The sequence below is a fragment of the Rhinoraja longicauda genome, chromosome 38 (assembly GCF_053455715.1).
Source record: "Rhinoraja longicauda isolate Sanriku21f chromosome 38, sRhiLon1.1, whole genome shotgun sequence".
Lineage (NCBI taxonomy): Eukaryota > Metazoa > Chordata > Chondrichthyes > Rajiformes > Arhynchobatidae > Rhinoraja > Rhinoraja longicauda.
In genome coordinates, this window is record NC_135990.1 from 266792 (window position 1) to 291409 (window position 24618).

The window sequence follows — 24618 nt, forward strand, 5'->3', positions numbered from 1 at the left end:
CAATATTCATAATTAGCCTGAAGAATAAAACTCTAGGGTTAAGCTGACCTATTCATTTCTTAACAGAAGATAGTAAGTTCTTGGTTTTTAGAGACGGTCTCCTTGTGCACAAATCAATGAAAGTTTAACAAAAATTCTGAAGGCATTCATTGCAAGACGATTTGCACAAGAGTAAAGACATCTTATTTCAATTAAACAATGCAAGTTCACGAGATTAATACTTAGAAGTTGCAGGAGTGTGTTGAGGGGTGGTCATGGCCAACTAGCCTACAAGGACAGATTGAGCGGACCAGTCTGATACTGAGTTTAGTACAATGAGGGGCGATTTTATTGAAACATACAAAATTCTTGCAGGGTTTGACCCGGCAGGTGCTGAGTTGATGTTTCTTTTCGCTGCAGCATACGTAATCAGGTGTCATAGTCACAGCGTGATGGGGCAGTCCTTCAGGATGGAGTAGATATGTCTTCACCCAGAGGACAACAAACCTTTGCGATTCTCTCCTTGAGCATTGAAGGTGGAGCCATTGAGTAAATTAGAGGCAGAGGTTGACATATTTGGGATATGAGACGAACACCAGCTATGGGCTCAGCGTGGGAAAGTGGTGCCAAGGTAAAAGATAGCCTTGTCTGGCACAAGGGGATGAACTGACTGCTCCCAGTTCCATTCCTTAGTGTTAGACATTTCATTCCATACAATTAGTACAGGTGCACCACCGATTTCCTGGCAACTGGTGGTGTGGCACCTCCTTTAATTGGTCAATATTACGAGAGTACACGTGAAATCCCCCCAGAATCCCCCCCCCCACAAAAATGTAGAGCCCAGTCCGGCTGAGGAGGCCGATCTCCACCTCATCGGGACCTCCTTGCCGATCGGCGGATTGAATTTGCCCCTTGTGGAACTTGGGCCTGGCCAAAGCCGGCAGACCCATTCCCACAGCCGACTTCACAGGCCGCTAATGAAGCTGTGCGGAGCTCCAAATGTGAAATTAATGTATATTTCAATGCTGATATTTTCAAATCGGGTCAAAGCAGCTCCAGCAGGTCACAGCAATCAGCTGCCGTTTTGGCAGAGACCTCCCAACCGGGAACGCCATCTTGTTTTAACATCTGAATGTTGGCGTTTTGATCAACCACAAAGCATTTGCAGAACCTCCAGTTCCATTCAGGCAGCATTTACACGGTCGCTGTACACCCATGGACAAATCAATGCGAGGACATCAGATGCAGGGACAGAGAATCCAAAAATAGGAGGATTATATACAAAAGCACTGTACCAAGGCCAAAAGTAATGAATCAAATCATTCCTGTCCTTTCAGCAAGATAACATAATTGAACAAAAGTTGAATACAACGGCAGTACCTGTACAAATGTGGAGGCTTTTCTTGCTCTGGTGCTGACTGAAAGATTGGCTTGGAAGCAATAGCAGGAGATAACACAGGCTTAGGAGCTACTTCAGGAGACTGAAAGAAGACAAGTTACATAGTCGTCAACATCTCCGGAATCACATTTTCAGTAAAACCAAAGCAACAATCCATTTATTGTCCTCAAAAGTCAAGCCACAGTCTCATGTATAAGATTGAGAAATATATATTTGGACAGGATGGCTTTAACCACCTTAACTCTTGCGGGGCGTGCTGGTTGGCAACCTATATATCACAATTCAACAGCTGAAATTAATTGAAATTGTACAACAGCAACTATGATTCAGCCAAACAAGAAGACAGTCGAAAATGGTCTTCTTTTCACTAATGTGATAAATCTCCTTTGCAGGCAGTGGCTCTGACACCACTCTTGGGGACATGGCTCAAATAGCAGAATAACTTGTTTTCAGAATGGATATGGCCCTAATCAAATAATGAGCCTTTCTGGTTAAAAGTAAACTTAATTAGGTTTGTTTTTAAATGTTTTAGCCAAAAGATGTGACTAGGCAGAAAACATTAGAAGTAATGCTGGTGTGACTCAGCAGAATAGACAGCATCTCTGGAGAGAAGGAATGGGAGATGGTTCGGATCTTTGGTCTGAAGAATGGTCTTGTCCCGAAATGTCACCCATCCCTTCTATCCAGAGATGCTGCCTGTCCTGCTGAGTTACTTCAGCATTTTGTGTCCATCTACTTCTAATGTTTAGAAAGGAACTGCAGTTCCTTCCTACATTAGAAGTAGATGTGTCAGTTTAGTAAAATAGAAAGACAACCATTTCATGCAGCTCCAGCACATTTTTTTGTAAACCAGCACTTACAGTTCCTTCTTTAAGCATTTGTGAACCATTTTATACTGTACCTCTCTAAATTGCAACACTAAAATTAGGACAGTCAAAACAACAGATATGACAAAAAAGACTGTAAATTTCACTTGACCAGTAAAACCAGGTTTTGTACAAAAACATGTGTGGAAAGTCATACTTAAAGGCACGTGACAACTGCAAATGCAGATTAATTAAAATGACTTTCCCAGAAAAACACGGAGTGATCAGCAAATCAAAATGTAACCAACTGAAAGTTTTAGAATTAGCACAAGTGTGTGCCTCGTCTGACACAGCACCTGGGAGATCAGTTACGCTAACAACCTTCCCTCATCCTGAAGCCCGGCACCAATATTGGGGGTAAATCCAAGCAGCGTAGAAATTGGTGCAAACATTCAGATTATATTAAAATTCTAAAATGATGCTTTATATCAAGACACCCACCAAAGCATTGTATAAACTTATTACTGCGTAAAACTAAGTTTTAAAAGATGAACCTACCCTTACTGGTATTATTTCAGCTGGGTCCTTGGTCTTCATTGAAGTAGTTTTCTTGCTTTCAAAGAGTTTGACCCGGGTGAGCACTGACTGGGGCTTCATTGCTGGATCCACATCTTCCTCCACCTGTTGCTTTGCAGATGGGGGAGGCTGTGTTTTACCCACCGAATGCAGGGTGTCGACAGGTTTACTGTGGGGGGGAGGAGGAGGGGGGAAGGAGACGTCCGTGTTATGGACCAGCTCCAACTGGCGGGGGAGAGAGTTGTAGCCTTGAGGTGGGCCCTGCTCATAGGGCCGGACCTGGGGATCAAAATACTGCTGCTGAGGTTCTGGAAATGTGGACGCTGGCGGGTGGAAAGCCTGTGGACCTCGCTCATACCGAGACCGAGGGTCATAGCCGTGCAGGAGTGGATCAGTGAACTGCGGCTGTGGTGGCTTGTAATTTTTAAGTGGCTTATCATAACGTGGCATTCTGCTCTCATGGCCTGAAGGTGGCGATGGCTCATCGTGTTGTGGTGGGTAGGCACGGTCTGGGTGCTGTTCCTGGTGGTTTGGCTCATAGTCCCGTGGATCCTGGTCCTCATAGTAGGGAGTGTGCTTTTCATGGTAATGTGGCCATTTGTCGTTGTAACCAGGTGGGTTTTCATCATAATGCAAAACAGAACCATAACTAGGAGGAAGCGGTTGATATTTTGCTTGTGATTCATGCCTGTAAGGTTGCTCCTCAAAGTGCTGCTGCTGCTCATATCCCCTGTGCAGCTGCTCCTGCTGAGGTGGTTCATGACTTGGCCTCGCTCTCTCAGACCGCAGTGCAGAGTGGTTGTCTATTGGCTGTCTCATCTCGTAATTGTGCCCTAGATTTTCATCGTTGTGCGAGTCCTTCTTGTACATCTACACAACAAGAGAGAAACTCTGTAGCAGGGTACACTCATGTGAAGAAACAACACAAAGGTTTGGAGTACACATCAGTCCCACCACCTGCCACAGGATAAACAATGTGGATTCAGATCTTTGGACAAAACCTGCCATTCAACTGTGGATGGCATAGACATCACTAACATCTGTTCACAGGAGGACAGGTCCCCTGTGACTCCTTCCTTAATTCCAATATTTGTATTTTTATTTTAAAATTGTATTTTACTTCAATTGTACATTTTAAAATGGGGCTGGTAAACTCACTGGGCAACACAGAAATGTTTTAAGATGCAGAGGAATTACTAGATTGAAATCAGCTGATCAGCTGGGATGCGGGTTTCCGAGTGGAAACAAATAGCTGAGGCATTCAAAATGGAAAATGACATAAAATATCAGCTGCCAAAGAGGCAGATTATGCCTGACCTGCACCTAGCTGGAGCAGTGAATGGCATCGAATCTGCAGCAGAAAGGATGGCAGGTTTCAAACCTCTAGTTGATATCTGGCCCACCCAAAGTTCTGCCTGGTCACTAGTTATAACGAGCCAAGCCTGCTTGTGGGGGAGAATAAATTGTCACTTACCTTTACAGACCATCTGTTTTGCTTTTCACTTTAAAGTTGATGATTGCTTCAAGCTGACTATAATTGAAGTCATTACATAAAAACCCAAGTGAAAATGTTATCCCAGCCACAATTATTAGACTAAACAACCATCCAACATGTTACCTGCAGGAATTCACATCACGTTGGTGAATTACAGGCATCGTTACTGAAGAGGAAGCTGGCCCCTTCACAACTAACTTTCCTGTCTAAACTGTGGCCATCCACTCATGGGAACACGAACAACCATGCTGCCATCTCAGCACCATGCAGAGGCCTTGCACTGATGGCTGCACCACCCGCACTTTGTCTCCTAGGATGTCCTCCAAATGGGAGGTTTCAAATACCAGTCTCGATCATAGATCAACAACTTTAAACATATAATATTTAACAGTGACTCAGAAAGATTGTATGTTTTGAGCACAAGTGTAATGAGTTGAATTCATGCAATGATTTATACCGTTCTTTCCAATTAAAGTAATGCTTCTGTATAAAACTGGATTATAAATGCAATTGTTACAGGACAATACAACTTTCTCCCCACAGCATAGAATGCCTACAACTTCTATGATGATAAAAATAGAAAGGTTACATTTGAAAGGTCCAAAGAACCTTGGATGTCGAACGATATAGTAGGATTGATTCGAAAAAAAGGGGGGGCTTTTGGAAGGCATAAAGAACTTAAGGCACAGACATCATTAGAGGAATACAGAAGGTGTAGGGCGGTTCTTAAAAAAGAAATTAGGAGATCAAAAAGGGGCCATGAGATAGCACTAGCAGGCAAAATAAAAGAAAATCCCAAAGTGTTCTATAAGTATATCAAGGGTAAGAGGATAACGAGGGAAAGAGTGGGGCCCATCAGGGACCATAGTGGAAAGCTGTGTGTGGAGCCAGAGGATGTAGGAGATGTTTTAAATGATTTTTTTTGCATCTGTTTTTACGAGGGAGGAGGGCGATGCGGACTTAGAAATGGAGCAGGAGGGTTGTGATGTTCTTGAGCATATTGCTATTGACAGGGAGGCGGTGCTGGAGGCTCTGGCAGGCTTAAAAGTGGATAAGTCTCCGGGCCCTTACAAGATGTATCCCAGGATGCTGAGAGAGGCAAGGGAGGAGATTGCGGGGGTTCTGGCACAAATTTTCAGAGCCACTCTTGCAACAGGGGATGTACCGGAGGACTGGAGGATAGCTAATGTGGTGCCATTAACCTGGGATAAACCTGGGAACTACAGGCCGGTGAGTCTGACATCGGTGGTGGGGAAGCTGCTAGAAAAGATTCTGAGGGACAGAATCAGTCTTCACTTGGAGGATCGAGGGTTAATTAAGGATAGTCAACATGGCTTTGTTAAGGGAAGGTCGTGTCTGACTAACTTGATTGAATTTTTTGAAGGGGTGACCAAGGAGGTAGATGGGGGTAGTGCAGTGGATGTGGTATACATGGATTTCAGTAAGGCTTTTGACAAGGTCCCACACAGGAGACTAGTCAAGAAGGTAAGAGCCCATGGGATCCAGGGCACCTTGGCAAAATGGATAAAAAAACTGGCTTAGTGACAGAAGGCAGAGGGTGATGGTAGAAGGGTGCTTCTGTGACTGGAGGTCGGTGTCCAGTGGGGTGCTGCAGGGATCGGTGTTGGGTCCCTTACTGTTTGTAATCTACATAAATGATCTGGATGTCAACGTACAGGGCATGATCAGCAAGTTTGCAGATGACACAAAGGTAGGGGGGGGTGGTGAATAGCGAGGAAGGGATCTGCAAGCTGCAGGAAGATATAGATGAGATGGTCAGATGGGCGGAGCAGTGGCAGATGGAATTTAATCCTGAAAAGTGCGAGGTGATGCACTTTGGCAGAAATACCTTGGAGAGGGACTACACCATGAATGGAAGGACCCTAGGGAAGACAGGGGTACAGAGGGACCTTGGAGTGCAGGTACACAAGTCCTTGAAGGCAGCAGGACAGGTGGACAGGGTGGTCAAAAAGGCATATGGGTTACTGGCCTTCATTAGCCGGGGCATCGAATATAAAAGTAGGGGGGTAATGATGGAATTGTACAGAACACTGGTGAGGCCACAGCTGGAGTATTGTGTACAGTTCTGGTCACCACATTATAGAAAGGATGTGATAGCTTTGGAGAGGGTGCAGAGGAGATTCACCAGGATGCTGCCAGGGATGAAGGGCCTCGGCTATGAGGAGAGACTGAACAGACTGGGGTTGTTTTCCCTGGAGCAGAGAAGGCTGAGAGGGGACATGATCGAGGTGTACAAGATCATGAGGGGCATAGATAAGGTAGATAGCGGGGAACTTCTTCCACTGGTGGAAGGTACAACAACGAGGGGACATAGATACAGGGTAAGGGGAGGGAGGTTTCGGGGGGATGTGAGAAAGAACTTTTTCGCCCAGAGGGTGGTTGGAGTCTGGAACTCACTGCCTGGGGTGGTGGTGGAGGCGGGAACACTCACAACGTTTAAGAGGCATTTGGATGGGCACTTGAAATGCTACAACATTCAGGGCTACGGTCCAAATGCGGGAAAATGGGATTAAAATTAGACTGTGTTTGGTAACGGGTGGCGCGGACACGATGGGCCGAAGGGCCTCTTTCTGTGCTGTAGGACTCTATGACTCTATGAAAACGTGTAACTTGCTGAAGTTACAATACTCTAATGCTGAACTTGCAATACTCTAATTAAATTCAGAGCTACCCCTTGATTGCATTTAACAGCCAGACGAATATTAATTTAAAAACCGATCTGTGAGGATTAAGTAAAATAAATTGTCCAAAAACAATGCTGATGCCTGCCGTGAGAGCAATGCCCTCCACCCATGCCACATCAATACTACTTGCAGTGCACAATCGGTACAGGTGCCAGCCCAGCAGAGAGCCTTGCAATGAAGTGCAGCAGTAAGAAATTGTAGGAAAGATGCACAAGCAGAACAGTCAAGGTACAGGCCAAACCAACTAAACCCCTTATTCAAACTGCTTAATGCACCGCGAGACTGAGGCTAATGTCACTCTCGATTGGATCTACTTTTATTAGCTTTTAAAATTTAATGCTTTGGATAACATTCTGCTGTTAGAAAGGAAACTCAGAATATACTTAAAATGTTAATACAGTTAGTGCCTGTGTAATATTCATTACAATAATTAGGCATGTCAGTGCTATCTATTGAGGAGCTTGGGCATGACAAACTCCACTTCCCTTCTGCATCATAAAGGTTGTTAATTTGCTTACACTTGGTCTGGCCTCTAACTTCTGCAAAGTGATTAGCTCGGAAGCGAGAGCAGGTGGGTGAACATGAGCAAGCAGATCAGTGCAGTAGGCATGCAAGGTGTTTGCAGCAAGTGGTACCTTTGTTCGTTCTGCAGTTCGAGTTGCTGCCGGTTCTGCATCTCTCAACCTCTCAGGACTGACAGAATGAACGAGGCTCGGAGCCTCAGGGCTGGGGTTGCTGTAGGACTCGATGAGGGGCTCAGGGCGGCTGTGGGAGGGAGAGGCCATCTCCTCACATCTCACATTGTTTACATCTATTGTGGCATTGACTGTGGGGGGCACTGGCACCACAGGAATAGATTCAAGCTGCTGGAATGAACTGAGTACTGCAGGAGGAATATCTGCTTTCTGTGAAATGTCCAAGATGAAATTAGATAGTTTAATGCAAGTCATGTTACCTGCAAGGTGCATCTTTGGGGGGAAAAAATGATTACAACACTATTCTTAAATAATTCACGTAATTTATAAAAACATATTAAAAACAAAACTAATTTGCAACTCTGACAAAGCCAACCCCAATCACTGTTGTCACCACGAGCTTTGAATCCTGCCTGCCCTCTCTCCTTCAAATAAATCAGATAATCACCTACTTTTTCTCCAGATATTCTGCCCAACTATTACTGTACACCGCTCACTTGCCACGGTCATACAACTAATGAGAGGGCCAATCTGCCTCTCGTTTCCTCCACTATTCAACACAATCATGGCTTTGCATCGTGGTCTCAACACCAACTTCCCACTCTCTGTACCCCTGTGCCCTGTCATTCCGATATCTGCCAATCTCCATCATTCATGTGCTCAATGACCACCTCCATAGTTCTCTGGGTGGAGAATTCCAAGGCCCTTCATCTCCATCCAACAGATGATGGAACACAAAGAGACAGGGTCAACCATTAACAGACCCCACCTGAGGAGATATTCTCACACCCCATCTAGCACCTCACCAAATGCCCTTTAGAAACCCACTTGTACAATGCCCACTGGATTCCTCCCACCTGCCCAGCCCACCACATCCTCAAAGCACAGTAGCGCCCATCACACAACATTAACTCATCATAAAACCATGGCATCCTGCTTGATTGTCATGATATTCTGATATCTCACTAGAATGATGCTACTTACAGCTATGTGGATAGGAAAGGTTTGGACAAAATGAGCCAGGTAAATTATTGGCGACATAGATATGGAAGACAGTTTTCCTCAGGGTGGAAATGTCAAAGACTAGAGGGCATAATTTAAGGTGAGAAGGGCAAAGTTTAAAGGAGATCTGCGGGGCAGGTCTTTTTTTGCACAGAAAATGGTGGGAGCCTGGAATGAGTTGCCAGGGGTGATAGTGGAGGCAGATACAATAGTAGGATTTAAGAGGCTTTTGAACAGGCATATGGATATGGAGGGATGTAGATCATGTGCAGAGAGATTGATATAACTTGGCATCATGTTTAGAATGTACATAGTGGGCTGAAGGGCCTGTACCTATGCTGTAATATTCAATGCTCCATGACACTAGCACCCGCCCAACAATGAGGTGTGTCAGGCCAATGGCCTAAAGTTCTGTGTCCTCTGCTTTCCTGAATCATGGAGACTCAGTCACCAAGAAGATTCAAAATGGAAACTTTTTGGAGAGAAATTGTAAACAGAAGCTTCATGGATATGAATGGGAATCAAGGAATTATGGGATTACAAAGGAAGCAATCCAAGCTCAACACTAATCTATATTGGTTTCTGGTCACTCCAACCATGCCGTCAAACATTCTTCACCTGTGTGCTTACATATTCTCATAACCACCCCTTTGGTCCTCATGAAGCATGAATAATGAATGCCCAGCTTCAGCCTCTTGTGCTAGATCTCCTTCTGCAAATCTTTCCTCCCCAACCCTCACTGGTCTTGATATCCATTATTCACAATCTTGAGATATTTTCTAGACTTAAGTTATACATCTTCCGAGAAGGCATCCCAAACTCTAGCCTTAAAGTACAGATTATACACTTGATACATAGTGACAGTGTGGAAACAGGCCCTTCGGCACAACTCGCCCACACCGGCTAATAATGTCCCAGCTACACTAGTCCCACTTGCCTACTCTTGGTCCATATCCCTCCAAACCTGTCCTATCCATGTACCTGTCTAACTGTTTTTTAAACAATGGGATTGTCCCAACTTCACCTCCATCCTCTGGCAGCTTGTTCCATACACCCACCACCCTCTGTGTGAAAAAGTTACCCCTCGGATTCCTATTAAATCTTTTCCCCTTCACCTTGAACCTATGTCCTCTGGTCCTCGATTCCCCTACTCTGGCCATACGACTCTGTCCATCTACCCGATCTATTCCTCTCATGATTTTGTATACCTCTATAAGATCTCCCCTCGTCCTCCTGCGCTCCAAGGAATAGAGACCCAGCCTACTCAACCTCTCCCTGTAGCTCACACCCTCTAGTCCTGGCAACATTCCCATAAATCTTTTCTGAATCCTTTCAAGCTTGACAATATCTTTCCTATAACATGGTGCCCAGAACTGAACACAATATTCTAAATGCGGTCTCATCAACGTCATATACAACTGCAACATGACCTCCCAGACTGAAGAAGGCCAAAGTGCCAAAAGCCTTTTTGACCACCTTATCTACCTGCGCCTCGACCTTCAAGGAACCATGCACCTGTACTCCTAGATCCCTCTGCTCTACCCAGAGGTACCCAGAGGCCTACCATTTTCTGTGTAGGTCCTGCCCTTGTTCGACATCCCAAAATGCAACACCTCACACTTCTCTGTATTAAATTCCATTAACCATTCCTCCGCCCACCTGGCCAATCGATCCAGATCCTGCTGCAATCATTCACAACCATCTTCACTAGCTGCAAAACCACTAACTTTTGTATCATCAGCAAACTTGCTAATTTTGCCCTGTGTGTTCTCATCCAAATCATTGATGTAGATGACAAACAGTAACGGGCCCAGCACCAAACCCTGAGGCACACCACTAGTCACAGGCATCCAGTCTGAGAAGCACCCTTCCACCATTACCCTCTGCTTCCTTCCATGGAGCCAATTTGTTATCCATTCAGCTATCTCTCCTTGGATCCCATGCAATCTAACCTTCCAGAGCAGCCTACCATACAGAACCTTGTTGAATGCCTTACTGAAGTCCACGTCCACAACATCTACATCTCTGCCCTCATCAACCAATTTGGTCACATCTTAAAAAAAATCAGATTTGTGAGACACGACTCCCCACGTACAAAATCATGCTGACTATCCCTAATCAGCACTTGCCCATCCAAATGCCTGTATAACCTATCCCTCAGAATACTCTCCAGTAACTTGCCAACTACAGATGTTTAGCTCACCGGCCTATAGTTCCCAGCAATTTTCCTGCAGCCCTTCTTGAAAAGAGGTACAACATTTGCCACCCTCCAGTCTTCCTGCACTTCTCCTGTATTTAAGGACGACTCGCAAATGAAAATGCTTTGGTCACAGGCTGACTCACCGGTTGATTCGGTAAAGGTTTGTAGTCCGAAGAATCAACAGGCTGCACTTGTGCTGGAAAAGATGGGAATGCTTGCGGCATGGGTTCTGGTTGCATCATCGACGAGTCTTCCCTTACTGGCTCCGAAGACCTAGTTATGGCAGGCTCAGTGGGTCCAATATCATCATTGAGAGTCTCATCCAGCTCTTGGTCAGTGTAGGCACCGCCTTCTGTGTCTGTGTCATCGTAATCGGAAGTGTGCCGACTGTCCGTGCTGTACATGGAGTACTCACTACCTGGAGCCGACAGGTACGATAAACGGTCATCATGCAATTCAAGGTCATCTTCTGCTGCACCGTCAGCCTACGAGACACACACCAAACCACAGCACAATCACACAACTGTCCAAACTACACACGCAATAAAACATTATTTGGGTGACGTTTCAGGTCGAGACCCTTCTTCAGACTGACATGTGGGAGTGTTTAAAGAGCTGATCATAGTTCAGGAGGCTTTTAAAGAGGCAAATGAATCTGCAGGGAATTGAGAGTTATGGATCATATTCAGGCAGAAGGGATTAGTTTATGTCAACTTCATGTTTGGCACAGACATCCTCTGTCTTCTATGTTCTATAACTTAGTTGCTAACCTTTCACCCTCGTGGCTTCTCTTAGAGATTAACTTTAACAAGATAAAGAAATGCAATAATCAAATACGATACTTGTGGCTATTCTTCAGAAACAATTCCACTTGGCAGAGATCAGACGTGGGAACCATGGCCCTGCCAGGTTCAAACAGGTTCTGACTGGAATAGCTTTATTTTCACCATCTTTCCTTCAAAATGACAAGCACAATAATTGTACTTTTGCAGCTCCTTTTACTTTCAACTTATTTCAAATCCACACATTTCCAGGGTTTGATTAATCTCCATACACATGGACAGCGGATGTATGTACTCCAGCATGTAAATTCAAGGACAGATTTCACTATGTAAAGTTTACATTACCTAAATTGCCTTGTCACCTAGGGGCAGCACTTTGGCGCAGCGGGTAGAGTTGCTGCCTCACAGCGCCCGATTACTGGCGCTGTCCGTATAGAGATTGTGCGTTCTCCCCTTGACCGCAAGGATTTTCTCCGGGTGCTCCGGTTTTCTCTCACACGCCAAAGATGTACAGGTTTGTAGGTTAATTGGCTCTGGTAAAAATGGTAAATTGTCCCTAGTGTGTAAGATCGTGCTAGTGTACGGGGATCGCTGATCGGTGGGCTGAAGGGCCTGTTTCCGTGCTGTGTCTTTAAATTAAACCTGTTAATACAGCAGCCCAACTGGCACAAGTACATGGTTGGTGGGAACAAGGGGAAAGGAACATTCTAAAAAGTACAACAATGTACATAATTTGACTTAAATTAAATTAAACTTCCATCATACCTTTCCCTCTGATACCCAAACTAACTGGTTCTGTTGCTGCTGGACAAATTCTTTCAGTGCCCCATACCAGCCATCATTCATTGAATTCAAATTGATGTTCGCTGTAAAAAAAAGTCAGGAAAACTGTTATAATTTATTTTCCCCCAAAAGCCTTTATTTGTGGTCTAAATGTCAGATTGTGCAGACTTTCTACACAGTGAAACGCGAGGTTGTGTGCAGAGAATCCGTGATGCAGTGGCACAAAGGTGAACAATGAACTTCCCCTCAGCATGCCCTGCAGATCTTGCTCAATCAGCAGGAAACACCAGTGCACGGCCATCACATCCAAGCGCAGGGACATAATCCCCACGTTCTACCGACAAATGGACACAGTAACACAATGCACAATTTACTCCAACACTTAAAAGTTGAACAACAGGCCATTGATAACTTTGGAAAGTTCAAACTGCTGGTCTCGGGATCCTGACTCACCCTACATCCTGCAATATAACTGCAGGAACACAACACAAACACAGCTCATAATTATTCTGGGGATCAGACAGCTCTGGCAGAAGTAACAATGCTCTCACACAAACAGCACTGACAAAGATCTGCTCCTTTGGCGTGCAAGGCTGTGCAGTGACGATGCACCATCCCAAAGCGGCTGCTCTCTGATGCGTCCATTTTGATTTTGAGTATCGGACCGGTCTGCTCTTATCCAAAAACACATGCTTGTCTCGACGTGCAGGCTCAGCACACCCTTCTCCACTTCATCACCACCTCCCTCCACACCTCTTCCACTGTCACAAAAACCAACCTACATTCAGTTGCTTTACCTCCAATTACTGCAAAACTTTGTCCACAAACTATCTTTTTCTTGTCAAACCTCAAACACTAAACACTGATGGGTATAAATTTGAGATTTAAAAAAATAAAATAGGGTGGCACAGTTTTCAGAGTTGCTGTCTCACAGCACCAGAGACTTGGGTTCAATCCTGACTACAGGTGCTGTCTGCACGAGTTTGTATGTTCTCCCCGTGACCTTGTGGGTTTTCTCTGGGTGCTTTGGTTTCTTCCTACACTCCAAAGATGTACTGGTTTATAGGTTAAGTAGCATTGGTAAAAATTGTAAATTGTCCCTAGTGTGTTGGATAGCGCCAGTGTACGGGGTAATCGTTGGTCGGCACGGACTCGGTGCGTCGAAGGGCCTGTTTCCACACTGTATCTCCAAAGTAAAGACTCAACCAGACTATTTATACGTAGTATTCTACTTTACCACATTTCATTGACATATTCTCATCATTCTCCATAACATGATCCATCTGTGACCTGCATGAACAGCCCCCTCCCAATCACCTCCATGTAGCTCCCTCTTTGCATGCCTCATGAGGCAGAGTCACCCAACACAATGTTGCTCGTTCCAAATTACAACACCCTTTTGTTTCTTACCACTTCTCAACTTGTAAACCATTTATGTCACATCTTTTACAATATTGATGTTGTCTACAAGAAGCCACAAAGTCTAATCACTTGTTCCATGTTCAGGTTTGCAGGCTAGCCATATGATTCACACTACTCACCCGTGAACAGATGATGGTTGTTCTTGAGCAGTTTCAGGGAACGCTCAAACAGCTTCCGAGCACTCTTTCGAGACTCAGGACAGAGTCTTTGTCGCATTGTTTTGACACCTTGCTTGGAATCAGGGTTTAGAAATAGTACAATTGGATACCACTGAGCATAATTCAACCGATCCACTGCATTTGGAGTGATGTCTAATACTGCATGCTTATCCTGCAACAGCAAAAAGGCAATTGTAAATATAGAGTTCACTTCAGACTCGACAAGTGTAAATTGGTCCATCAGCAGAGGCAGAAAGAAATCTTACCCTGTCGATGACTTGCTTGATTGTGTGCAGCCGGATAATGCCAGAGCTGTGCTGATCAGTGCCGGCATCTCTGGGCTCACTCCCTGCCACACAAGAGACCACTTCAGCCACTGAACATTTGAAGCAAAGGCTACATTTTGTCTCATTGCTAATTCACATTTTCCGTGTGTCTTAAAATGTTGAAATAAGGAGCTGCCAATGCAGGTTTACAAACAAAAAAGACAGTGTTGGAATAACTCAGCGGGTTGGGCAGCATCTCTGGAGAGCATGGATAGGTGAAGGTTCAGCCCAGGACCTTTCTTCAGACTGGACCCTCACCTATCCATGCTCTCCAGAGATGCTGTCTGATCTGCTGAGTTACTCCAGCACTCTGTACTTTCTTCTTGGAATGTTGTCTGGCTAATAAAATAATGGGATTCAACACACACAAGGACCAAACAAATTCAAAGTCCATGGGTGCAAAGAGGAGCCCTATAAGAGGACAGCCTGGGCACAGACCTCCACCCCTCCCCTCCCCATCACAGACCTCCACCCCTCCCCTCCCCTCCCCTCCCCATCACAAACCTCCACCCCTCCCCTCCCCATCACAAACCTCCACCCCTCCCCTGCCCATCACAAACCTCCACCCCTCCCCTCCCCTGTCACAGACCTCCAGTTTACAAGATTATGAGAGGCAGAGATAGAATCGATATCCTTGGTTGTGGCATCAAAAGCAAGTCTAAGGTGAGAGGGAGGGGTTTTAAAGGAAATCAGAGGGGTGATTGTTGTGTGTGACTCGCTGTCTGACATGGTGGTGGAATCAGATACACACATGGATGTGGTGGGCTGAGCAGCAGAGCTCTCACTCTCACTGGGCAGAGAACTGCTCCGTGGCATCAGATGACATCCAGAGTCACGGCACTGGCACCTCCCGGGCAGCCATGACCCAGAAACAGAGCGGGAGGTGGAGAAAGCTGAATCTTACTTGCAATTTCATACTGGTTTGGCTCCTCTCGGGCAAGCTTCTCTCGAGCAATGTCAGCGAGGGATCCAAAGATGACGACTGGCCGTAGGAACCCAGCTTGAAGACAAAACAATCAATTACTGTCAACATAAAGTAAATCAGCATTTACAACAGCTTTGGACAAGTCATGCCGGGGGTCAAATCCTTTGCACAAATGATGAAGTCAGGTGGTGGCAGGAGGAGGTAATGTGGGGCTCATCCAGTATTATTGACTTTACACCAAAAAGAACAGGGGCAGTTAATGACAATTAAACCAAAGATGCACAGATACACATCAGGAACTATATAGGCAATGAGTGCTGCACCTCATGAACTGCAGAGTAGGCTGGCCTTCAAGTGCATTCACATAATAATTTTGGCAGTAGTTTCTGCATGTTTATTACATACTTGCATTATTACATGAACTCTTGGCCTGGCCCTGGCTGGGTGACAGGCAGAGTGCCAGTGCCAGTATGCTGGCCGTGTTACTGCTGAAACACACACCAGCGCCTCCTGCCTGGCCTGGAGATTGGACAATATAGAAACCCCCTCACAACAATGAGATCAGCCTTCTGCAGAGTCCCCCCACCCCACCCCCCACCCCGTGTCAACTGAAAAAATGACCAACTATAGACAGGAACTGGAAAATTCGATGTCGAGCAATCTTCAAACACTAACTTCACAACGTTGCCTCTGCACAGGTGAGACCACCCTCAGCCCCCAAACTGGGCATGGACTGTGAACTGAGACCATCCCTGCACCCACACCCGCTCTCAGTTCCCACACTGGGCACAGACTATGAGCTGAGACCACCCACAGCACCCACACCCACCCTCTGTCCCCACACTGGGCACAGACTATGAGCTGAGACCACCCTCAGCTCCCACACCCACCCTCTGCCCCCACACTGGGCACAGACTACCCACAGCACCCACACCCACCCTCAGTCCGCACACTGGGTGCAGACCACCCTCAGCTCCCACACCCACCCTCTGCCCCCCCACACTGGGCACAGACTATGAGCTGAGACCACCCACACCCTCGCTCGGCACTGACTATGAACTAAAGTAAATGCCTCAAGGGGAAGATGTGCCTTGCTCCCAAGAGCATGCATAACCTATATATTATGTGCATATCCCGGACTGAGGCAGGTTCAGATGACCTTTCCAAGGCACTATGTGACGACAGAATACGACCACTGAATGCGATGCCTGGGCAGGGGCCAATCCAAATAACAATAACATGAACTTTCCTTTGCATGAAGGCTCATTTTGAAGGCGTGTCTTCTTTTGTCAATACCTTCTCGAAGGACGACTCTCTCATAAGCTGGAAACTTAGTGTGAACTGGCTGGGCTGAAAGGTCTTCCCTGCTTTTCCTCAGGTTTCTCTTTGAGCTGCGAAGTCCACGGAAGCGCCAGAAGTCGGCACGATCACCACCAGCCGTTTTGGGAAGTGTGTACTGCACACTGGATAACTGCTCGGCTCTGAGTACAACCACAGACAGATTTCAACATCAACCACTGACCACATCAAGAAACTACATCATGCTGCACTTTTTCTTTAAGAAAGATTCGAGCTAAAAGTTAAGATTTTCGTAAAGCAAATTTCTAATATTCAGGCTATTATTTTCAGGAGAATCAGAAGCAGAGCACAGCTGGAAAGATATCTCGTAACAGTTATGCTTTCCATTTAGGTTGCAGAGTGGCTCCTGTTTAAACATTTCAGCAGTACTGGAAAATCGCTGTTGGATTGAGCAATAATTTATCCAAATACTACAGAACTTATCACAAAATAAAGTGCTACTGAGTGGAAGTTCTTCTCGCACCGGTTTCTGTTTGGGATGATGCCCCTTTCAACCTCCTTGTGGTTTTTGCCGATTCGGATGGCGAGCCAGGACCCCAGCTTCCCGTTGTAGAGCGTATCCACCACACGGAACACCTCACCGCGGTTAAAGCTCAGGCCGTAGGGAGATTCCTTCTCATAGTCAAAGTGAGTCCGGATGTAGAAAGAATCGCCCACATCAGATTCCACAATACGCCGATAGACTGGAATAGAAAATATTTTTACGATGAATATAAAGGAGCCTGCTGTATTAAAGGTTAGGGCTAGACTACAAATATAAAAAGTAACAATAGAAACCATAATCCATTCAAACTCTGCAGCCTGCCAACACATTTATCAAAATGATAGTTTCTACCCATCGTCGACAGGAATAAAAACATTAAATGCTGGAAATACTCAGCAGGTCAGACAGCATCTGTACAGAGAGAAACCAAATTAATGTTTCAGATCAATGGCTTTTCATCAGAACATGAATTGCTTTTTCTCTCTCCACAAATGTTGATTGATCGGATGTGGGGTATTTGTAGCATTTTCTGATTTCATATTTTCACCGTTCACAGCGCTTCTCTTTCTAAAGATCTGCAAAGATCAAAAGCTGTCTTGACAAATGACTACATCTCTGGATACTGAGCTACTCTAGTTTGTACAGAGCTTGAGATTACAGTAGAGCAACTCACCATCTTTCTTTTGCTGTGCCAGGATAGTAACCTCCTCGCCTTTTGGAAGGTCAAGCAGAAACAGCACTGCCTCCTCACGGATGATATTTGCAAAGTCCACATTATTGACCTGTGGGGACAGGCAGGTTAGTTACACAGTAGTACATAAACAGACTGGCTCCACTACCAACAAATGTTGCAAAACACAAGCATAAGTTGGGATGTGTTAGCACCCTTCAACTAAACTTCAGAATTCCACCAAGAACATTACATTTTCTATTCCTATTCCGAGTAATATAATTGAAAATTTAGAGATATGATGAAAAATGGAAGTTAGTTTCCACGGTTATTTTCTTTGACTTTACTGAACGGTGTTGCACTGCTGGCTTTTGAAAAGATGCAACACAAAATACACTGGCATGTCAAAGTTTACTCTGATGAAATTATATCCTCAAGTGCACAAGTTGAGTCACATTTGGGTCTTCATTTAACAGTCAATCAAACAATCATTGACAACACAGCCTCACCCTGAGGATCTGATCTCCTTCCTCGAGACCTTCTTTGGCCGCGGGACTATCCTCCAAAACTCCAGCCACAAATATTCCCACGTCATTCCCACCTGCCAGACGGAGCCCAACACTTTCACCCTTCTTAAACTGAACCAGCTTCATACTTGGCCTGAAAAAGATTACATAGTGAAAACATAGCAGTGAAGTTAACTCTCCACCCACAAAACACACACACATTTGTTTACAGAACATGGGATGACCCTTGTTGCTTTTCACTATGTTCACTCCTACCCAGAAATCTAACAATTAACCATCAACCTCCTCACATAACTTGTTTGTCTCAAAATTCATCGGGAGAATCTGGTATTCCAATTCGTGCTATCGTTAGTGCCCTGAATAGAATGCAATCGATCCTCACCCAATTCCAAATAACATTCCAATTAATTTTTTTATCCAAATAAAAGGCAAAAGGAACCAAATCCATGCCTTGAATTCAAGTTAAACGTTGACAGCTTTTCTTTCAGAAGTCCTTTCTGCATTCAGATTTTATTTTCTGTAACTTTTCTACAGCACAGAAGGCCAATCACTAACTGCACCATGTCAGTGTTAACTCTCCACACAAATACATCCACACGTGGTCCTTGCAAACTTCTACTTCCATCACCCTCCCAAATCCACCAAGGCTTCCCTCATAATCCAATGCTGTTGGCTTCCACAAATGCAACCCGCAGAAAGTGGATACAATTAACACCCACATGGAGGTCTGCCTCCATCTCTTTCTTTCAAACATTGGCATTCATTTAGAAAAATGCACAACCAAAAGTTTCATTTCCAATACCTACCCAGTGCACAAAGCCAAGCTATTGACTCATTTTGGATATTTGAATGCCAAGCAATCACCCACACAATATTATATAAAAGCTCTGTTCTATAAAGGCAACATACTGGGGAAGCAAAGTATGAATTCAAATCATAATCATTGGAGTCAGCACCAGTCATAATTCATTGCAGATTGAAGCATAAGACATAAAATGTACACTAAATCTCATTGAACCAATAAAGTTAATGCAACTTAGCTGAATTACCTCAGCATCCCATCATCGTGTGTCGAGTTTGGAATGGGTGCATCGGACGGACTGACTGGTAAATCTACATCGGGCTGCCCAGGCTGAGCGTATACTGGCTTCGGCTCTGCAGAAACAGACAAGTTAAATGCCACTTGGAAAATAACTTCAATATAAATGGTCTCTCACGCTGACTGGGCTCTCATTGGTTGATCAATCGCACTCCTATTTTAAAGGCGATCAATTAGTATAACTACATGCATTTGGAAACATGCGGTGAATGTTTCTCAATATATATCTAACGCAAAAGAAATGTAACTTTATAACAGCAAAGACAGTCCAGATTCAAGGACAGTTTCTTCCCAGCTGTTATCAGGCAATTGAACCATCCTGTCACCAACTGGAGAACAGTCCGGTCCTCCCATCTACCTCATTAGAGACCTTGGAACCATCTTTAATCAGACTTAATCTTGTACTAAACGTCATTCTTTTATCCTGTAGCTGTACACTGTGGATGGCTTGATTGTAGTCATGTATAGTCGCTGACTGGATAGCAATCAACAAAAAAAGCTTTCCATTGCACCGTGGTACACGTGACAATAGCAATAAACTAAACTAATTTAAAGTTTGTGCCAGAATGCACACATTAGAGTTACCGAGTCAAAGATACACAGCTCATGGCCCACCAATTCTGCACAAAACACCCATTGACACAAATCCAACATTAATCCATTTTTTCGTTTTGGTTATAGTTTTAGTTTTATTTGCACCTGCCGAACCTACGAATGGAATCCTTCCCAACAAAAATCCCCTTGAAAAAGTACCGCTTCTAAATCAATACTTGTCATGAGCAGACCTGGCAATGGAGGAGCTTGCTTCTCGGTTCTCTCCTCAACAACTACAGAAACAGGCTCTTCAACATCTTTAACTGCCTCTTCCGTGTTCTTCACTGGTGTTGAGACTGCTTCTGGTTTGGGTCCTCTGTTCACATCATCTTCACGGGACCTCTGACTGAGAAGTGAACACAGAATTTGCCATGGATTAAGAGTTATTTTATTCCTGCTCCGGCAACAAAATCCCTGCACGGTGTACTCACTAACATTTGCTTGGGTTACCAGAGCACAGCAATAGCGCACACTTGGTGAATCTCTCAGCTTCACAACACTCATCATTAAACCGTACAGCCATAGGCACAATGATTATAGAGGGCGAAGCGCAATGAACAAAATATATAATGGTTGCAATGTGTATCTACAAAATACAGCAACCCTGCGCACCCTTATACAATGGTTGCAATGTGTATCTACAAATACATCATACCTACTTGCCTACGGTACCGGTGTCCTTTATCAGTGAGGAGCTCCTTCACGCTGTATACCGCCTCTTACGGACGCACCCTCCGTCCCTAACTGCTGTGGTTAAATCCTCAGCTTCTCTGTAACAGCACTGCGAGTGTTCCTTCTCCAGAAGGAAGATAGTGAGTGAAGAACCAGCTCACAATCAATTTCTTCAGGACTATTGCAAATGAACAAGTGTTGGTCTTGGTGGCAAATGCCAAATCCCAAGAAACGATTGTGAGAGCTGCAGCATCCAACTGGTTCATTACTCAGTCGCCAGCCTTCCATTTGATCACAGCCTTGCCCTTAAACTTGCCACTGTGAAAGGCGGAGTGCAGTGAAACAGGTTTCCCCAGAGGCCAACCCCTGGCACTCTTCCACCACCAACAACCACATCCTGGTCATGCCACTTTCCCTTGCAACATCTGCTCTTTTATCTTATCCCTATCCACCATTCAGGGACACAAACTGTCCCTGTAATCTAATTGCACTTCTTCCAATTTTACAGACAACTTTGCAGAACATCTGCATTCAGTCGGAGCTCACTTGCACCTTTTCAGATTGTTCCTGCAGCACCCAACATTAACTGAAGGCACCTCATCCTCTGACCCAGCACCTTTTAGCCTTCAGGAGTCAAGAATGAATGCAACAACCTTGGATAGCTTGCTTTCCTGTTTACATCAGAATGGTTTATGCAGTTCTCCTTATGGGCAGTTAATCTTTAGTGGCCACAGGTAAGGTGCCAGAATGATGTTGCTCCTTTATTGAAGGGAACAGGGATAAGTTGGATAATTAATGGCAACACAGATAGGTAGGGTGGTGAAGGAGCATATGGCATCTTGCCTTCATAGGTAGATACAGAGAATATGGCTTGGGAACTCATGCAGCACTTTACAAGAATTGAGTAGGCCGCACTTGGAGTATTGTGTGCAATTCTGGTTACCACACGATGGGAAACATGAGCAAAACACAATGCACTGAAGGAACTCAGTGGGTCAGGCAGCATCCGTTGAGCAAATGGATAGATGGCTTTTGGGTTGGGACCCATCTTTCAACTGAGGAAAGATGTGATTGTGCTAGATAGAGTAAATGGAACCCCCAAGGAAAAAGGAAAACGGGTTGCCCCAGGAACAGCTGGAGAAGAGGAGTCCAGGCAGAAATGTCTGGGAGTGGGCTCAACTGGGGAGATCTCAAAAGAACCGCCAACAACCAAGTGAGGTGGAGGACATTTGTCAATGGCCTTTGCTCCCTAGAGGAGCCAAGGACAAGAAGAAGATGGATAGAGTGCAGAGGAGATTCACCAGGATGTTGCCCGCAGCCGAGGACTTGAGTTATGGTGGAGATTGGATAGACTGGTCTTGTTTTTCCTGGAGCAAAGGAGGCTGGGCAGTGACCTGATGGAAGTATGTAAGATTATGAGAGACACAGATACTTAAATTCATTGTCCTATGGTAGGGTACTAGAAAAAAAGAAAGTAGGTTTAAGTGAGAGGGGGAAATGTGAAAGGAGATCTAAAGGTTTCATTTTTATAAAGAGTGTTTGATGTTGTCAGAGGGAATGATGGAATCAGGAATATTGAGATGTCTCGTTATAACAATTAGACAGACCATTAAATAGGCAAGGCATTGAAGGTATGGTCCAAATGCGGCAAATGGGATTTGTGCGGATGGGTAAATGGGTGGACATGGATCTGATGGTCCAAAGGACTGTCCTCTCTGACCTCATCCACCCTCCTTTCCAGCATCTGCAGTTGATTCCTTGCCAATTAGCTGGATTAATCTACACCAAACACAAAACAGTTCATATTACAGAGAATCTAACTAAAGCTAAAGATTAGATGTTCCTAATAAGTCATGCGGACATTATTTCAATAGAATGGGAAACAATGACAAAACGTTGTGCCTTTTTCCAGAATATTTTTGTTTTGTCAACACAACACTGTGTGCCAGAAAATAATTGGTGTTTTTGAATCAGCGGCTTCTGAAAAGGGACATAAGTGTTGCAAAGCCAGCAAGAACTACACCTTGAATAAACACTGCATTAAAGAGCTGACCTGCAGTAAGAATGTTTTGCCAGAAGTTGATCAGTAATATTTCTGACCAAAAGGTGGAGCCATTCCCTCAGAAAACCCAATACAGATGAACTGAGGAACTTTTAACTTTATGGTCGTACAGCACAGAAACAGGCTCTTTGGCCCACCATCTCCATGCCATCCCAAATGCCCACCTCACCTCTGCATTTGATTCATATTTCTTTCAACCTTTCCTATCCAGGTACCTATGCAAATGTCTTCAATATCCACCACCCTCTGTGGAAAATGTGCTCCCTAGATCAATTTTATATTTGTCCCTTTACAATCTGTCCCCTCTGGTTTTAGACTCCCTTGTCATGGGAAAAGGGCAGCAACAACCACCTCATTTCTGACTCCCATAATTATACAAACCTTGACAACTCACCCCTCAGCTTCCTTTGCCCAAGGGAAAACTGCCTCAGTCAATCTAATCTTTTCCTAATCAAGCCCTCCAGTCTGGGCAATATTCCTGTGAATCCTTGCTGAACCCCCTTGAGCTCAATCTCACCCATCCCCTAAAGCAGCGACCAGAACCACACCGAGCACTCCAAGCCTGGCCTAAACAATCAGCCACAACTTTCAATAAGGTAAATAAGATTTTATTTTTTAAAAGAAAGCTGCTACTTTAATTGTCTTCTTAAAGAAACCATAGCTTCCTTAAATGGCAGAAATATTGTGACCTTGAGCTAGAAAATCGAACGCAGCTCCTGATTCTGATCACCAGGCAGTAATTCAGGGGAGAGGGTCAGGCAAGGAGATGTCCAATTGCTCGGTGTTCATGATATGTTGGTAGCAGCATAGGAGCTCATCCCAACCAGATTGCAAGAAATTCAGGAATAGGAATGCAGTAAAATCATATTTAAACAGAAATTCACATGCAAAAAAGTTTGTTTGAAAATCTGTACAGCTCGAGAACAATAAGAAAGACTACACATTTTGGAAGGAGAAGCTCAAAAGAGAAATAAGGATCCATATCAACTATAAACAACGATTGAACAGATGGAATCACAATAAAGAACAAAATGGAGTCAGGAAGAGAAAACGACAATCGCTGTGCTCATGAGAGAGATGTGCTCGTTGGGAACTAGCAGTACACGCAGTAAATACCCAGGCAACAACTCCTGGATCACTGCTGCTCCCCCTGTTAGAAGCTCAGTCACCATCCTCTGCTGGCTTCATGGTTTGACATTGGGCAAAACAGTTGCATCAATTTGGTCATAGTCAGACTGCACTCTTCAATATTAGGCACAAAAATACCAACAGGTGCACAGTTTCACATTGGATCACTATCAAAATACACAAATCTATCCTAGATACAGAATGAACAGAAAATGATATTCACCGACTTACAGGGTCCTGAAATACCAGCAGAACTACATTCTTCAATCTCTCAACTGAGTTTCAGATATTCTTCTCCACTGATGTCATCCTGCACAACTGAGCCAAAAATAGAGTGCTTCCTTTGCTTAAGGCACAGACCTTGTAGCCTGACAGCTGCCATACTGAACAAAGGCAGGAAGCTGAGGCACTGGATATACACGTTAACCTTTTCCACACAGTGAAAAGAATGAATTCATGCATTCGTGAGTGAAAATTCTACGGGAGTCAACATGTAACGGGGCATCTTTAGGCAGTATGGGTCAATCTGCAGAGAACTCGCTGACAGTGAACTCGGACAGTAACACTAAACCTCAGCTCCTGGATTTTAAAATTAAGAACCAATTTTCCAAGCAGAATGGTATTTAAGAAATTTGAAAATTGAGAGTAAAATGCAAATACAGGAAAGCTGGATCATGAATCTTCCCGTGCCTGCAGTTAACAAGTGAATCTCACTGCCTCACCCTCTGGTAGTGAAATGCTAACATACTCAAACATTTTGTTCTCCTTCT

The 24618-nt window shown here is 44.6% G+C and overlaps 1 protein-coding gene across 4 annotated transcripts in view; it reads right to left on the reverse strand.

The window, feature by feature from the left end:
* LOC144610978 (tight junction protein 1-like) overlaps positions 1-24618 on the reverse strand; it is an 86847-nt gene that overhangs the window by 8436 nt on the left and 53793 nt on the right. For 3 of the 4 annotated variants that reach the window (XM_078430029.1, XM_078430031.1, XM_078430032.1), the window contains exons 9-22: positions 20178-20332; positions 19343-19448; positions 18276-18426; positions 17770-17878; positions 17076-17295; positions 16550-16734; positions 15233-15328; positions 14269-14351; positions 13964-14174; positions 12405-12505; positions 11001-11342; positions 7596-7865; positions 2743-3630; positions 1360-1460 (exon numbers count right to left, since the gene is read on the reverse strand). In XM_078430029.1, the coding sequence (XP_078286155.1) occupies positions 1360-1460; positions 2743-3630; positions 7596-7865; positions 11001-11342; positions 12405-12505; positions 13964-14174; positions 14269-14351; positions 15233-15328; positions 16550-16734; positions 17076-17295; positions 17770-17878; positions 18276-18426; positions 19343-19448; positions 20178-20332 (3018 nt within the window). The remainder of the gene's footprint in view (positions 1-1359; positions 1461-2742; positions 3631-7595; positions 7866-11000; positions 11343-12404; positions 12506-13963; positions 14175-14268; positions 14352-15232; positions 15329-16549; positions 16735-17075; positions 17296-17769; positions 17879-18275; positions 18427-19342; positions 19449-20177; positions 20333-24618) is intronic. The other variant, XM_078430033.1, reaches the window with a different exon arrangement.